Genomic DNA, 18,173 nt, shown 5'->3' with positions numbered 1-18,173 from the left:
TGAACCCGATCGGGACTACTAGTTATGGATGTTTTGTATCTCATCGGATACCCAGTGTTGTACGAGAAGTCGACTAGGACGCACAAACCTCAAATTGAAAAATGTTGTCTCTATAATTGCACCTTAAACAATTTAATAAATGTAGTATTTTTCCAGTTGGCATGATTATTAATTGCTAACATAACAAATTTTCAAAATGAAATTACATAAACCCCGTGATATTTTGTAATGTTCATTTCTGTTTATTCTTTCAACTAAACCAAGCTCAGTTCATAGATATTTACTTTTATGAAATCGCAGACTTATGCAATTACTTCTTTTTACCTCTAAAACATTCGTTGGCTTTAGAGTTTAATTAGTAGGTACTAGTGCTGGAGTGGAGATGAGAGTTCTTCCGCTAAGTTTGTGTCGGAAGCGAAACCTCATAGAAGCAATATTGTTATTTGTAATTCCAGTTTTGGGTTGTAATCTTGTAAGTTGGTTATGATTAGACAGTTGTTGTTTCTTTCTAGAAACTCTGGTTAGAAGACAAGATGAAATATATAGTTACTAATAAGCTGTCTTATTTTCCAGTTTTGTAGATCAACATGATGCCTGTAATTTTCGACGGTCCATTATATTCCACGTAACATCACAATGAGATTCGATCAGCTAGCAAGGTACTCTATACAGTAGTTTCAATAATTCAACAGCATATCTGTCCTTCACTTGGAAAGGATTTCCAGGACAGGCGTAAATTTGGCATCTTCCAACAGCATGTCGGCCAGTCAACAGTACTGAAGCCATTTAAGACGATTCACGTGCCGTTGAATTCGTGCCTTAGAGAAAGTTTAAAGTACAGATATTTATTTCGTGCCTTTGAATGGACCGCCTATCGGTTAGAAAATATTAAGACGAACATTACTCCTAATTAATAGGCCGGAAAGTATTGATTAAAATGGACTAAATCCTTTTCAGTCTATTTTAAACTAAAAAATATTTTATTATTAGAGAGATTCTAACTATAAATATGATATATATTATATATATTTTAAAAATAATTAAAAAATAAAATAACAAAGAATTAAGATAATAATAATAATAATAAATTAAAGAATGGCTTGTCACCTCCAATAAGTAGCTAGCGATGCTTTAATTTTTTTAAAAAATATATATAATAATTTGTTTTTTTTATTAATAAGATAATTATTTTATTTATGATCTAGAAAGATCATAACTATTAACGGGATATTCTTAAGTTCAAAATAAACAGTAGAAGATCCGGATCCAATTAAAATGATGTATAGATTGATATTATCAAATTTCCTATGTATAAACATATAGTCACATATGGTTCCTCACTACTTCCTCAGAGACGCTGTGAACATGGAGGAAGTCATAGTCCTATACCCCTCTCCTTTTAGAGGCCACCTAATCGCCATGGTAGAGCTTGGCAAGCTCATAGTCAAGCACCACCCTTCTTTCTCCGTCACAATCCTCATCTTAGACACTGCCTCCGTCGCTCAATACGCGGCAAGCTCCGCCACCGCCCAATACATTGCTGCAGTCAACGCCACCACTCCATCCATTACCTTCCACCGCCTCCCTCCCGTCTACGACGTCGTCCCTTCCTCCGCTTCCCCCGCAGAGTCAGGCTACTTGCTCCCACGCCTCAACAACCCAAATCTCCACCAAGCCCTCCAAACCATCTCCCATACCTCCAAACTCAAAGCCTTCATCATTGATTTCTTCTGTGACGCTGCTTTCCAAGTAGCCGCAAATCTTAGCATCCCCACCTACTATTTTTACACCTCTAGCGGAAGCAGTCTAGCCGCCTTTCTATACCTCCCCACTCTCCATAAAAGCCTGGATAAAAGCTTGAAAGATCTCGACGATCATTTGCTTGTTGATATTCCTGGCTTGCCGCCTGTCCCGGCTTCAGACATGATGAAAGGTATGTCAGATCGTAGTGCTAAAGTGTATGAGAATTTCTTAAACACAGCGACCCACATGGCCAATTCAAATGGGCTTATTGTAAATACGTTTGACATGCTCGAAAGAAAAGCTCTTGGGGCAATACGGGATGGGCTATGCGTGCCAGATGGACCCACTCCGCCAATATTCTGTATTGGACCTTCGATATCAAGCAGCAATATTCAAGATGGAGAAAATCAGCACGAGTGTCTGAGTTGGCTAAACTTGCAACCGAGTCAAAGCGTCGTGTTTCTGTGTTTTGGAAGCATGGGATCGTTTTCAGCAAAACAGTTGCAAGAAATAGCCGTAGGATTAGAAAACAGTGGCCAAAGGTTCTTGTGGGTAGTGAGAAATCCACCGCCAGATGACAACAAAGAGCCAAATCTGGATGTATTGTTGCCAAACGGTTTCTTGGAAAGGACAGCGGAGAGGGGTTTTGTGGTGAAGCAATGGGCTCCACAAGTGGAGATACTGAGTCACGGCTCGGTGGGTGGGTTCGTGACTCATTGCGGGTGGAACTCGGTGCTTGAAGCGTTGTGTGGCGGCTTGCCGATGGTTGCGTGGCCTTTGTATTCGGAGCAGAGGATGAACAGGGCGGGCTTGGTGAAGGAATTGAAGGTGGCGTTGGCAGTAACCGAGTCGGAAGACGGGTTGGTGAGTGCGGCCGAGTTGGAGAAGCGAGTGAGGGAGTTAATGGTCTCGGAAGCAGGCAAAGAGGTGAGAGAGAAAGTTTCAGCCATGAGAGATGCTGCTATGGCAGCCGTGGAAGAGGGAGGGTCCGCTCATGTTGCATTGGACAAGCTGGCTGAGTCGTGGGTCACGACAACCTGCTAGTTACAGCTACGTCATACTTTTCTTTTCTTAGACTGTCTGATTAATTACTGTGATCGACTTTCTGATTGTGATTGCTCCTTCTATCTTCAAAAGGCAAAATTAGACCAATTTAATAGTTGGAAAATTGCTCTCTTTAATTGGTTTCAGTTGCGTGAGGGTGGTCCTTAGAGAAAAAATAAATTGGAAAAGTATCAATGGGTCTACAAGTTTTATATTTAAACTAATTAATAATTAAGCTATTAAATTTATCTATTTCTATCAGCTTAAGCTTTTGGGACAATTAGTAATTTAAGATGGTAACAGAGCCAAAGATTCTAGGATCGAACCTTAACTACGTCAATTCACCTCCTATTTAAATTAAATATTCTACATATTGGGTCTCACCTATCAAAAAGAAGTTTGAGTTCACACGTGAGGGGAGTGTTAAACTAATTAATGATTAAGTGATTAAATTTACCTTTTTTCTATCAACTTTAATCAACAAGGCTATTTAAATACCAAATGCAAACAAATGAAAGTTACTTAGTTTTGTAATCTTATATATTCATTTTCATTCTCTCTCTCATCTACTATGAACAAAAAATTAAAAATAATAATAATAATAATAATAATATTTAACTAAAGTAAATGAAGATATAGAGAGTTTAATATTTGATTTATTTTAAAAGTGACTTTTCAAATTTAAAAAGTGAGTTTTTCTCTTTAAATTTAACTTTTATTTAAAGAGCTCAGTATGGATGCTCTAAAGGATCTCTCAAAAAAATAATTTTTTTAAAAAATTTATATGTATTTTTTATAAATTAAACTTTCAAAAATTGATTTTTTGCATTTTTTAAATTTCGCCCTCCCAAATTAAAAGTTTTAATTTCACCTGTCTGCAGCCAGGGTTCCGGTAACAATGGGGTCTACTTTTAGGCTATGGGAGAGGAACTGGGTTCAGTGAAGCGAGCTAAGAAAATGGAGCGAGTGTGGATCGATATAAAGCTATTTTGTATAAAAATTACGTCAAGAGCATTCATAACGCGGAGCCAAATTTTTATACAAAATGGTTACTCAAAATTCATTTTATTTGGTTTAGCTAATGAATTTTTAAAGGTCCTCTACATCCAATTAGCTATATTTTTATTTATATCATTTAAATATTATTTTTTTACTCTTTATTGAGAAAAAGTTTTGGAAAAAAGTGGGAAAAGTTTTTTAAAAAAGAGAAAACAAGTGAAAGAAACAATAAAAAATAAAATGACTCCCTTAAAAAATACTGCTATATTTAGTTTTTTTTTTTGTTCTTCCAATCAAATATTTATTTTGCATTTTTTTTTACTAATCCAATGTAGTGGTTTTTTACAAATTTGATTAGTCATTTTAAATAAAAGTAACATTTGGCTCTTCGTGAATGCTCTTATTGACGTAATTTTTAAAATCACTATTAGATTTGTAATAGATTACTATTAAAATTTAATCTAATAATAATTTTAAATAGAAAATGTCAATTTCTTAGCATTATTTTATGCCAATCTCTTAGAGCATTCCCAGCAGACTCACTATAATGGAGTCTATTTCTTAAGTCTAGGGAATATGTTCAAAAAATCACAAAAAACATTCTATAGCAGACTCCCTAAATGAACCCTAAACATTAGGATTGCTAGAGTTATATATATAATTAACAAAACAAAATGGGGTGGCAAAATGGGTACCTGACACTACTCGATTACGACTCGCGGGTACCCGTTACACGATTAGCCTATACACGACCCGTTTAGCTAAACGGGTAATTGAGTCTGACACGATTATGACACGAAAATAGTCGAGTAACCCGACATGACCTGTTTTACCCGTTTAAAATAACAGGGTCTAATCGGGTAGACCCGACCCGACCCGGCACGGCAAAACCCTAAACTATAAATTTTTATTTAAAAAAAAAAATTCAAAATTGTAATAATAATACATCAATACATTGTCAATGCAAAAAATTGAGTTCCAAGATATTAAAGACTTTAATAAAGGATAAGGAAAAAAAAAAAATGGAAAGTGACTGTAATTATACTCCAAAAGAAATTACTAAACTCATTATTTCACCTAAACTTAAAACAAGCAAGCATATTGACTAAGTTTATTTATTAAAATAATTTTTAGTATAAAGAAATTTATTTTTGCTCAAATTACATTCCACTAAAAAAGAATTATGATATTTGTAATCTGTTAAAATTAAATATCTCATAACATAGAAGAATTTTGGAAATCATTTGAAAAAAAAAAAAAAAAAAAAATTAAGGGCAAAAAGCAAGAAGAATGTTTTTAAATTAAAATCATTTAATTATTTAAATATAAAAAAAGGCCCTACCTAAATTTGTTGTCTTAGGCCTCAAAATCTATTAAGTCGGACCTACTCGAGGGGTTGGCTTGGACGCTTGGTTACTAGTAAGCCACTTGGCTCTCATCGATACCTCATAAAGCATAAAGTCTAAGTAGGAACAAAACTAAAATTTCTATTTCAAAATGATCCAAATATGAATGAGATTGAGGGGTAAAATGTGTCAACGTTTTCATCATAACAACAAAGAAAAAGATAATAAAAAAAAGCTGACAAAAACAAAATAATAATAATAATAAAAAAAAGAAACAAAACTCAAAACTACATCAACATTACATTCATAATTCATTACAAAATACTTGTCCACTTGAAGTCTTGAAGGATCCATGATCCATCCCATGTAATCAAATATATGAATTATGAAACACTACAAATATGCTCATTTTTTTTTTTTTTTTTTTTTTTTTTAATGTTTTTAATCGGGTCTGGTGGGTATCCGTTAGACCCGAACAGTAACCAGGTCTAACAAGTACCTGCCAGACCCGAACAATAACCGGGTCTAACGGGTACCTGTCAGACCCGAACAGTAACCGTGTTTGGCGGGTCGACCCGCCAGACACGAATTAACCGGGTCTTAAACGGGTAGACCCGATTAAGACCCGAACCCGATAAGGCCAAACCCAATACCTATTTTTTCGTATCGTGTTCGTGTCGGGTTCACGGGTCGTGTCAAAATTGCCAGCCCTAAAACAAATATTTTAATAATATAGGGAATGATTAAGGCAAGCTATTGGGTGTATTTTGACATAGGGAAGCAAAAAGTAGTTTGAATCTTTAAATGTAGGGAAAATGACGAGGAAGAGCATTCCCAGCAGAGTCTGTTCCCTAAGTTTAGGGAATATGTTCAAAAATTACAAAAATATCCCACAGTAGATTCCCTAAATAAACCCTAAACATTAGGATTGCTACCATGGAATCCAATATTTTGAGTTCCACTATTGCAATCCTTATGATTATTAAAATAAAATAAAAAAATGATTCTCTCTTTTCTCACCTCTTTCCTCTCATATCTCACAATTCTCTCTCATCTCTCCTCTCATATATATAATATAATTTTTTTTTTAAAAAAAACAAATATTTAAATGATATAGAGAATGATTAAGGGAAGCTATTGAAGTGTATTTTGACATAGGAAAACAAAAAGTAATTTAAATCCTTAAATATAAGGAAAATAATAAGAAAACTGCTGGGAATGCTTGCATTATCTTCTATTCTTCTGTGTGACATATTTATGTCCTTTTTTTTTTTTTTTTTTTTAAGCTAAAAAATGGATACTTTAATCTTTATGCTCAATAAAAAATATATATATATAAAAGTGAAAGCGTAAAAATAGAAGTTTGAAGCCCAAGTAGCCTCATTCTCCAAAAGACAGCAACGACTTTCCCATCCCCACCTTTGCAAAGCCCAATTAAGTGCGGGCTCCTTCGTTCGTTCCCCTCCCACTCTCTGCCTGTCGCTCTAAGATTAAAATTGAAAAAATAATACGGTCTCTCTGAGTCTGAAAATGGCTCCGAAATCTCGAACATTTCTCGGACATCATGGTTACGATTTGATGTTGGGATCAGTTGCTGCGTTCTAGATGATCACGATCTCGTATGCCAAGGTTGAAGAAAGTTCCAACGTTCAGGTACTCTTCCGGTTAGCTAGTATTGAAGAAAGCCTCACTGCGGCCGCCACCTGCTTGATAAAATGCGTAACAGAGTTGTATTTACAATCACGTTCACGTTGACACACACACTGGTTTACAAAATGGAATCTTAGCTTCGGTTTATTGCTTTGTTCCTAAATAGACTATTTGGCTGCTTTATTGGATAGTAGAATAGAAAAACACTATCTTCATACGAAAATTGCCTGAAGATTGAGTCTGATTATATTTTTGTATGTATTCCCACACCACCACTGGTTTTTTTTTTTTAATATTGTTTTTTCAGATATCATTTTGTTTGTTGCTTGAAGAGAATATTTGTTTGTTTTATTATTATGGGTTTGACATATCAAAGCGTTTGGAGTGTTTGTAGAATTTCCAAGCATCTGATTCAATTACAACTTTCGGAGTTTTGATAAAATTGAGTATTAAGAAGATTTTTTCATTGTTAGTTTACTCCTACAGGTACCATGACTTTTGCATTAGGTCAGACTATGTAATTTAGAGAAGATTACTCTATTCAGGAGCAACTTGTTTCTGTACCGACTAACATACATTCACTGGCAAATGCCATTGGACATTGAATGTTGCAGAAGCGCATATCTTTGTTGTTAGTTAGTTTGTATGGATGCATGACATGAAAAGATAAATTTGGCTTCGTTTGGAGTGGGTGTTGTCAAGAAAGAGAAATTCCAGTAATGGGCAGTAAAACTATGTTTAAATGGTCAAAACAGGTAACACCCTCCCAAGTTGAGCAGTTGATACGAGCTGAAAGGGACGTAAAAAAAGCTATTCTAATATTTGATTCGGCGACAGCTGAGTATGCTAATGGATTTCAGCATAATCCTAACACCTTTAGTATAATGATCTCCAAATTAGTCTCAGCAAACCAGTTCAGACCAGCAGAAGAGCTCCTTAATAGAATGAAGGAGGAAAAGTGTGGTATTACAGAAGATATCTTCCTCTCAATCTGCAGGGCCTATGGTCGCGTTCACAGGCCACTGGAGGCCATTAGGGTCTTCAACAAGATGGAGGACTTCCAGTGCAAACCCACCGCGAAGTCTTACATTACAGTATTTGCCATTCTTGTTGAAGAAAACCAGTTAAAGGTGGCTCTAAGATTTTATAGGCATATGAGAGAAATAGGTATTCCACCTAGTGTTGCTTCCCTTAATGTATTGATTAAAGCCCTTTGCAAGAACAGTGGGACTATGGAAGCTGCTCTTCGGATATTTCGCGAGATGCCCAATCGTGGTTGTACTCCAGATTCATATACATATGGTACTCTAATTAACGGGTTATGTAGATTGGGAAAGATTGGTGAAGCGAAGGAGCTGTTCAAAGAGATGGAGACAAAAGGTTGTTCTCCCAGTGTTGTGACCTACACTTCTTTGATACATGGTTTTTGCCAGTCTGGAAATTTGGATGAAGCTATTGGATTGCTCGATGAGATGACAAGCAAAGGTATTGCGCCAAATGTGTTTACCTACAGTGCTTTAATGGATGGTCTGTGCAAGGGTGGTTGTTCTTCACAAGCCATGGAACTACTGGAGATGATGATGAGCAAGCGCCTTCGGCCCAATACGATAACTTACAGTTCTCTGATTCATGGACTCTGTAAAGAAGGAAAGCTTCAAGAAGCTTTGGAGATTCTTGACAGGATGAAGCTTCAGGGATTGAAACCAGATGCAGGGTTGTATGGGAAGATCATTAGTGGCTTCTGTGATATTTGCAAGTTCCAAGAAGCTGCGAACTTCCTTGATGAAATGGTCCTTGGGGGAATCTCACCAAACCGATTAACTTGGAGCCTTCATGTTAGGATTTATAATATGGTGGTCCAAGGCCTTTGTACCAATGGAGATCCGAATCGGGCTTTTCAGTTATACCTTAGCATGCGGACTAGGGGTATCTCCATTGATGTTGGAACTTTTGATTTTCTAGTCAACTGTTTCTCTAATAGAGGAGACTTACACAAGGCCGCTCACATTGTTGATGAGATGGTGACCGATGGATGTATTCCAACTGAGGGAACATGGAATGCAGTGTTTCATGGATTTTGGGATCGAAGGAAGGTGCGGGAAGCTGTTGAACTTTTGCAGGTCAAGCTGATGAGCGAATTTGCTGAGCCTGAAATATAGATCTGAAATGAGTTCTATGAATTAGTAAGTGCTCTTTGTGTATGGATTCTATTCTTTCTAATCATCAAATTATTTGAATCACATTAGCATCTCTTTGAACTTCAGAATCTTAATTCGCCTATCAGATGAATGATACGTTTTAAATTGTAGGAGTTGTTGTTTGATGGAGTTTTATCATTAACATGCCAAAGTAACAGATATTGTATTAAAAAATGTATCAGGCTGTTTGATATTCTCTGGAAAACTGACTTGCAGTCCTTAAAACCGTACCCAGACCATCCTTTAGAACTATCCAATCAGGAGGTGTTGTGATTAAGAGTTATTTCTACAAAAACACCCTAGATGTTGGGACTGGAACTCATAGACAGTCCATGGTGTTTATTACGCCGATGAAATCTTCATGTTCTGATGGGAGAGATATTTTGTTGATTTTTGGAATAAAATAGAGGTGTGCTACAAAGTTGATTTCTGAATTTTTGTTGCCTAACTAAATAGCATTTTATGGAATGTGCCTCAATGGAGTACTTTGGCGTAGAGCTGTCCGCTGTTTAGCCAGTGTAGGTTCTATTTAAGTGGGGTCCTGGAAGGGGTGGCTTGGATACAGTCCTCTTCTTCAGCATTTCTTTTGCGTGTTTGCCATGATTTGTAGATTAATTGGTATTGAATATTCCTTTTTCTTCTTCCTTCTTTAGTGAAAATATGTGTGTGTGTGAGCGCGTGCGTGTGTGTGCTATGTAAGAATTCAGAGATTCAACTCTGCCCTTTCTGCTTTTAGCTAAGCAAGCTTCTACTGGCATGTTGAAAACCTTGCCTTCCTACATACACTTTTAATGGCACACTTCCTCTTTCAAAACCCAGATTATCACTTTGGAATTATCAAATCAGCAAACATGCTTTATGTTGCTTGTACAAATTGCCTTGGATGAATGAGGTGATAAGTAATTTTCAGTGTCCAAATGCATTCTATGGCTTATGCTAATTCCTAGTATGTATTGAGCATTGACATGGCTGAAATGATCATTTTGCAAATACCTTTTTTTTCCCTTTCTTTTTGACAACTGGAATATGGTAGTCCTTATTGAAACAATTGTGAAATAATTTAATCCTGTGGTGTCAATCTTCATTTTGGTTGAAGCAAGCACTGCAGCTGGTTTGCATGAGAAGCTCATGTGTGTGCATGTGAAATTTGATTTATGCTATTCATGTCCGGTCATTATCCTATTACTGTATTACATAAACTAAAATTTGGTACATTCTTCACTATGGATTTTAATGCATTGCAATGATCTGTGACTAAAAATGATTGACATTCATTCAAACTCACGCAGCATACACGAGAGCCCATTATTTGCAGTGGAATAGTGATTATGTTTTAAAATCCTACCCCAACCCTCTAAGTTTCAGTATAATGAAGTTATGAACTGCATATGTGATATATTCTGCTGAGTCACAATCACCTTTCTGTGTCAATATTAGCACTTTCTATACTTTGAGATGTATGAACAGGCTATTTCCAATTAACATAATGGTTAAGTTGCAGAGAATCATCTTATGAATGCACTTCAAAGAGAACATAAAAGAATAATGTTGCAGAATTCACATAAATCCAGAGTTTTATGAGTTTTGAACAGCATGGAGGTAGATCTGTAGAAACCAAACAAAAGAGGTTTCTTCTTAATTTGCAGAGAGGGGGAATCCAATTCCATGGCGCTGGGTAGGAAACACAACAAACAACATACTGCAAATTACACCAATTCCGACTGGCAATTTTGTGAGGATCTCCTGAGTCTCATCTGATGGCGTTGGGAACAAGCAACTTACCACGCTGTTATCAAAGAGTGCAACAGCTACAAATACCAGTATTGACATGAAGGCATGCATGAAATCTATGAATTGCAACCGGTATTTTGCAGCAAGATCAGGTGGGAGGTTGACTGACCCATCAATGACCCACAGCCCCCGGAATGTGGCAAACCCGTAACAAATATTTCCCTTCTTGTCCTTGAAGCTGTCACTGAAGCTTAGAAGGAAACATGACACCCCACAGAGGGTCACAAGTGCAGCAGTCATGAACCAGCTGACCGAGTCACAGTCACCTTGATTTGTGAAAATGGGTGATAGAAGTTGGAAAGCAAGGAGTGATCCAGTAGGTAAAAGATTGGCCAAATGAGCCGTGCTCTGAAATGTCTGGCTAATGGCTTTCTGTATCAATGTTTTCTCTTCTGTTTCGGTTGTATCTCGCAAGAGGGGATCTTTCAATTCATCGTGATGCTCGGAATTAGATTCTACCTTAATCTCCATGGCACAGAACCTTTCACTTCTCTTTCCCCTTTGTTTTGATCTCCTTTCAATTTGTATCCACAGGTTTCTTGCAAGGCAGTGTTTTATAAGTAGTGGGAAACTGAGTAGAGGTAAAGGGTGCGCAAGGTGGCTAGGCATGCCTTGCAAGAAAGAGCTCCAGATTTCAGGAAGGGGAGTTTGTCTACAAAAGCATTCATGGCCGTTATGAAACTTGTTTAAGCATTCTGAAAGTTGTGGCCCTGAGTGGGAGAAAGGGAAAGAGAGATTTTGTGGTGTTTCCAACAGTAACTGTAAGGAGTAAATTAGGCACCATGGGGGTTTTGTTGCTTGTGTCATGTCATTTGTTTCGGTAAGACGCAATATATAAAAACTGGACTCTTCGGGAAAACTTTTGTTTTGTTTGTAGTTTTAAGGTGACACTACATGCCTTCGAAGGTTGCACTTGCATTTTGTTTCTTTAATCAGGTTGCACTTGATGAATCTTACTTCGTGTATCTCTTGCACGTCATAATTTATGGAATAATTGGGATAATTGTCCACCACATTAATAAGAACAAATTTGGCAAGATTCTATGAAATAATTATTAGATCATGATGTGCATCTCTTGCACGTCATAATTTCATTAGCAGATAAGAATTAGTTCTTTTCCAGGCTCAAAAATATATAGCTAGCTGGCAATGTAATGCAATCCTCCCTGTTATCCCTCGTTAAGCTTTAACATATTTTTCATCTATATTTTCAATCAATTTTTTATTTTTTTTGGTGTGTGTGTGTGTGTGTGTGTAGAAATATGTGATGAAATGTGGAAATTGGAGAAAATAGCATGAAGCAAGAGACAAGATTTTGGGTAGTTCGGCCTTAGAGGCGCTAGAATTGTTCTAAGAATTACGTTGTGTCTTATTCACTTGATATGTTTACAATACAAATGACACATTGGGTAAGATTTAATTACAATCACTTGTAAAAAATCACATGTAATTAAATGTTCGGTGCGCAAGAGACTGTGGAGGGAGCTTGGAAGCTTCCGGTAGTATGTGGAGGCACATAAACTTTTGGCGGCGTGTGAGGGTGCGTAACACTTCTATTTGTGCTGATTTTGATGATGTGACATAGATTGACCTTCGAACATTCAATTGATGGACTAATAGACTTGATAGCACGCTCAAAATGTAGGGCTGGCAAAATAGATACCTGACAAATAAACAGGTACTTGTTTATCCTATACATGTAACTACTTTTTATGACACCTAGATGAACCTTATTATAATATATATATATATATATATATATATATATATAGAGGATAAATGGGTCGTAAACAAGTCATGACAAGTGCTTATTTTGCGAGCCCCGACGAAATGCAATGATTTGAAGTATACAGTAGTTGAACACATGTGAGGAACGCTGTGAAGGATGCACTGTCGTGAAGGATGCCGAAAAAAGGAAAGAGAAGGTTCGAGTTCACAAGAAAATAGCTTTGATACCAAAAAAAAATTGAAAGAGAAGGTTGGAAAACAAAATAAAATGTATTGAATCAATGTGGGAGAGTTGCTATATTCAATGCTCCAAAAACCCATATGCGCTCAAACCCAACCCATGCTGCCGACCTTGGGTTCTGGCCATTGCTTATTTGTATAAACTTTTTAGAGCTCGGCCCACTTACACTGACTGGGCAATTACAGGAACCTTCTCGTGTATTCATTTACGCTAAGGCCCAAATGAAGCCCAGCTCTTCGGCGTTTCATCAAACCACCCTATATATATTTTATGGCAAATTCACTTTAGTTAATTATTTAAAAACTGTATATAAAGAGTGAAATTGCTAATTTTGCTTCTGATATAATTGGGCATGAAATTTTCTTGTTATCCTTTTAATTAGAGGTGTAATTAATATATGCGTTTTAGTAATTTTCTATCATTTACATCTCAAATATTTTAATGGAATAAAAAGGATCACCTCAAGTAGATATTTAAATTAGCAAGTTTAATATTTAAGGATTGTCAAACTCTTGTCACTTTGACAACCACCTCTTGTCACTTGAGTTATAAGATTTTCCTCAACGTCTCTTTTTATATATGCAACGTCACCAAAACATTTCTAGAAGGCTGAAATGTTTTATGGGACAAAAGGTTGTATTCTTAATCTTGTTGCTCAAACAATCTTTTAGTTTACTTCAAAGGTAGGCATGATTGACTTTGACTCCGCCCCGGATTACAGTTGTAATCGAGCTGAGTATTGAATGTTTAAGCTTAAGTCATTTCCTTTTCAAACAAATTTGAACTTGTTCACGAGCTACATAATTAACTTGTTTATTCCATATATGAAGTAATTGACATGATTGTTTTAATTTTTTTAATTTTTTTTTTTGGGTAAATCCATACTAGGTATTGTTAAGATTTTATTATTTAAGTAATTAGATAAATTAACTCGAATCTTAAACAATATAATCTTGAATCTATATGTCACTACAAGAAAAACCCTCATTAGTGACCAAACAAATAGTGGTGACCCCAAAAGTCGCCGCTAATGAGGCATCATTAGCGGCGACTTTTAAATGTCACTGCTAATGACCCCTCATTAGCGGCAACTTTTCGGTCGTCGCTAATAATGGCCACTAATGATGAGTAAATAGCAGCGACTTTAAGGGTCGCCGCTAATAACATGATAAAAACACATATATAGTAGATACACACAAATAATAAAAATGAAGTTATGTATATGAGTTTAACTCGTTTGGTAAATTAAACAAGCCTAAATCTTTATATAAACTTTGTTCATTTATTAAATGAACTGAAGATAAGTGTATACAAATTAAGCTCAAGCTAGCCTACATAATACATATAAACACACACACAATTTTCTCTTTTATAAATCTAATGTGGAAGTGAGTAAACTGGCCATATCTGAGGTTGATAGGGCAGTTGTAGTTGATTCAAGTTGTTGTTCTGTCTCTCATCTCAAATGGGTTTTTTTCCAATCCAAGTATTCTAAGCTCTAGAAGCCTTTCAGCATCAATTCAACTAAACGCCAAGAAAGAGCTTATTTCCTATATTCGAGAATATAATAGAAGAATATCTTTAATTACCACAATACCACATGAAATTGCTTAAAATTAGATATGCCTAGCTATTTTACACTTCTAGAAGCAATGAATAAAAGAGCTAATATATATATTCTTGACCCACAAGAGAGAACGTACGTGGCTTTTTGTAGGTCTATATGGACAGTAATATTCAAGCTTTTGGATTTTGGCCTTTGAATTTCTATTGGAAGAAGAATATTACTGTCCATATAGACCTACAAAAAGGTACGTTCTCTCTTGTGGGTCAAGAGTTTCTTACTAGAGTTTATTAATGCTTTCTTTTTATATTTAAATATAATAATAAAGATAATAATAATAATACCTGGAGTAGATATATCCAAATCACAAGAAGCAAACTATATTGTTTTTGTGATTATTGAATTAAAATAAAATGACTTTTCTGTTCAACAAATTAAACTAAATAATTACTGCGAAAGAGACATAAGTAAATAATCAATGTTGTCTGTCCAACCGCTTCGACCATCCTTGACTAAACATTATTTACTTAATTTGCTAACCTCATGTTGAAAAGGTTTGTGATTTTGTCGTTTAGCATAATTTTAATCCTTCAAATGTGACGGAATTCTTTTTTTTTTTTCTTTTTTTTTTTTATACATATCCGCAACAAGAGGGGGAAGAAGGATTCGAACTAGTAACCTCCGCTTCATTAGGCGTAATCCTAACCGATTGAGTTAGCTCTTGAAAATGACAAAATTCTTATTTTGCTTGGAACAATTAATTCTGGCAACGATACCACCTAAAATGCTATTTTTTTTTTTTTTCCCCTCTCATCATTCCCAAGTTCAATATGGTGTCCACCAATTGAATTTATAATACAACAAATATATAAACGGCTAATATTTTGTGTCAATTGGTATGATATAAATATAATAAATTAGTGTGAAGAGTATTAAAAGTGGATCTTGGGCCTAACTCAATTCAAAAGTTAGCTCAAGAGTTGAGGTTTTTCCTCACCTTATAAATGATCAATCTCCTTAATATCCAGGCAATGTTGGACTTTCAACACGCCCCTTCACATGTGGCGGGAGGACATCCAAGCCAACACGTGCGACAATGGGTGACGGTGGGCCACAGCCAATTGGACTAGGCTCTGATACCATATTAGAAATAGATCTTGAGTCTAACTCAACTCAAAAGCTAGCTCAAGAGTTGAGGTTTTTCCTCACTTTATAAATGGTCAATCTCCTTAATACCCAGACAACGTGAGACTTCTAACCAAGAGTAATATTATTTGTAAATATTTTTATAATGAAAAAAAAAAAAAAAGAAAGTTGCCCCATGCATATCGATCTCCTCATCATCATTGGATTCCATTTTAATTCTATTATATATAGAAAGAAAACTCTTGCATATATATTAAATCAGCAGAAATTAGGAATGATTAACGATTCCCAATAAAAAGGTTAATTAACACAAAAGATTTTTTTGATAGAAGTAGGTCCAAACTCCTAGAATATTATTGACGTTCTCATTATATTCTGAATATGCAACGAGGTTATTCTGTTTAAAAATCCTTTATTTTTTATTTTTAAATTTTCATGGGAAGATTCCATGAATATTAGAATGCAGAAACTGGTCTACAGGGTTAGGTAGCTGTTTGCTAGATAGAGATATCATGAAGAATATTGTATTTTATTGAGAAATTCGAGACCATCCAATAAGATAATAAATAAAAATAAATAAGATTATTTATTTGGGTCATTAGGCAATCATTATAAGGTTGAGCTGAATCTAAACTCAATAAATTAATAAACTACATATAACAAAATACCACCCACCATCTGCCTTTTTCTGACATGTTGGTCAGTGGAAGTTACTGTGTATTTTCAGTATCCCATATATAATTAATTATTAATTGAATATTTTCTTTTTCAAAACATATTATCTTAATTACCTCTGTGTTTCGACACCATTTTATAGCTGACTTGCTGTTGGTGCTGGTGGTGTTTAGTTTTCTTCAATCATAATTTTGTTCTAATTAAGATGTTTATTTGATGCTGTTTTGTTTTCTTCTGCCGGAATTACGAGATCAAGTCATTATGACTAAAACCGTGTTTACGGTGTTTGTTGCTTCTAAATTATGTTTTCAATATCGACCAAATAATAACACCATCAAAATGGACCCTAGCCACGAAACTTTGTCTCTTGAGGAGCTTCAAGTTCATGTTCTGTTTTTCAAAATTCCCCTGTTGTCTAAGCAGCTTTAATTTTACGGCATAATTCGTATTTGTGTGTTAAGTTATGAATATAAAAATATATACGTCAATCATAATTCGATTTATTTAATTAAATGGGTTAGACTCATTAACGTTAACCACTAATTTCATGTTAAGTTCGCAGGTTTATAAAAAATTATGAGTCCTAAATGTCGAAACATGCGTATAAGATTATATAAGCCAACTCTAATCTAACCTATTTAATTAAACAGATTTCAATCATTAACTCTAACACACTAATTTAATATTGAATTTATATTAAATTTGCAGATCGTGTTAAAAATTGACAATAATACTAAAAATTACTACCTTGCTCATTAAACAGAAAAGCGAAAACAATTTTGTTAGGGATAAAATTCACTATAGGTCCCACTCAAGTAATTCCATTCAGATAAACTACAACTACATAGAGTTTTACAATAATTCAGCAACTCCAGATATTTCAAAAAACTATCTCTCAACCACCACTTGAACGTATCAACCACCAAATGAGCATGAAAAAACCATAATCTCTTAACCACCTTCCACTATCTCTCAACTACTAGATGAACACTGAACGACTGTATGAAAAATGGTTACCTAGCTAAAACCCTATAAAAGACATGCAATACATGTGGTAGGGGGATCAATCCATCTCCAAAAACCCTACCTCATTGTATATTTTCACTCCAAACAATAATGTTATAACTTAAGCATCGTAGTTTTTTCGGTCTCTGGACCGATGTATCCTTTAACGCTTTTATTATTTTGCAGGTAATCCTTCACTAAAAACACCATACCAGAAATTGCTCTAACAAATTTGCTACATCTAACATCCCCATCTATAAAATGTTCTCTTTTATTTTTGTGCCATGTACAAATTTAAATATATTTCGTACAAATAAAAAAGGTGATCCCTTTTAATTACCAATCATAAGAAAGAGAGATTGAGAGAGAAAAGGTGATGAAGATCGAAGGGTATGGTGGTGTGATGATGATGATGAATGGAGCACACTTTTGCATATATATACACCTCATACATACCAGATTTGCACGCACAAGCATGTTGATAGGGAATTAATCTTTTTGCCTCAGCTTCCCTCAATTTGAGGACGGGTAGGGAAAATGTCATGATGACATACCCATGATCATGCTTTCATAATGGGCATGCTGTCTATATAACGCTTTCAGACCATAATTGCCCTTTTCATTATGGCTCACAACAAAGAAAAAAAAAAAAAAAAACAGAGCTATTTGCCTTTATCTTTTTCCTCACATACCTTACAACAATGAGTATTTTGTCATATGTTCTTGTTAATAAAAGAAATTGCCATTATCCTTATGCTATTTTATTGTTGGACGAAAGTTTTATACATTAGGTTGACTGAGCCCTATAAAATGTTACGTGTCTCTTAAACATGTAAGAAAAATACATATTTTTTTTTAATTCAACCCATTAAACTGTTGTGTTCAAAATGTATGCAAAAATCAAATACTTTATTACAAATGAATGCGAGAATCATATGCATTTTGGATACATGTCAATTTAAGTTAAGAATTTACTTCAACTTAATTTAGAGAAAAACTTTATCTTTTATTCTCCTAGTATATATTTGACGTTAAGCTTGTTT

General features: G+C 35.1%; 3 protein-coding genes across 4 annotated transcripts; 2 read left to right on the top strand and 1 right to left on the bottom strand.

Annotated features, from left to right (window-relative positions):
* The first annotated feature begins 1,296 nt into the window (after nucleotides 1–1,296).
* On the top strand, nucleotides 1,297–2,933 carry LOC132170872 (anthocyanidin 5,3-O-glucosyltransferase-like). Its single transcript, XM_059582009.1, has one exon. The coding sequence runs from the start codon at nucleotides 1,330–1,332 to the stop codon at nucleotides 2,785–2,787; it is 1,458 nt and encodes a 485-aa protein (XP_059437992.1). The 5' UTR covers nucleotides 1,297–1,329; the 3' UTR covers nucleotides 2,788–2,933.
* Nucleotides 2,934–6,578: 3,645 nt separating this feature from the next.
* LOC132171358 (pentatricopeptide repeat-containing protein At5g46100) lies at nucleotides 6,579–10,352 on the top strand. Of its 2 annotated transcripts, none has more exons than XM_059582655.1 (2): nucleotides 6,579–6,785; nucleotides 7,269–10,352. In XM_059582655.1, the coding sequence occupies exon 2, from the start codon at nucleotides 7,502–7,504 to the stop codon at nucleotides 8,939–8,941; it is 1,440 nt and encodes a 479-aa protein (XP_059438638.1). In that variant the 5' UTR covers nucleotides 6,579–6,785; nucleotides 7,269–7,501; the 3' UTR covers nucleotides 8,942–10,352. The 2 variants fall into 2 exon arrangements, with proteins under 2 accessions (XP_059438638.1, XP_059438637.1); XM_059582654.1 differs by having other exon boundaries at nucleotides 7,256–10,352.
* An 84-nt stretch (nucleotides 10,353–10,436) lies between these two features.
* Nucleotides 10,437–11,760, bottom strand: LOC132171359 (protein DMP4-like). Its single transcript, XM_059582656.1, has one exon. It carries the CDS (start codon nucleotides 11,576–11,578, stop codon nucleotides 10,616–10,618), a length of 963 nt encoding a protein of 320 aa, XP_059438639.1. The 5' UTR covers nucleotides 11,579–11,760; the 3' UTR covers nucleotides 10,437–10,615.
* Nucleotides 11,761–18,173: the final 6,413 nt, after the last annotated feature.

Source organism: Corylus avellana, chromosome ca2 (assembly GCF_901000735.1).
Source record: "Corylus avellana chromosome ca2, CavTom2PMs-1.0".
In the NCBI taxonomy this organism is placed as follows: Eukaryota; Viridiplantae; Streptophyta; class Magnoliopsida; order Fagales; family Betulaceae; genus Corylus; species Corylus avellana.
The sequence above is the reverse complement of the archived record's forward strand: the minus strand, read 5'-3'. Positions and strand labels throughout refer to the sequence as shown.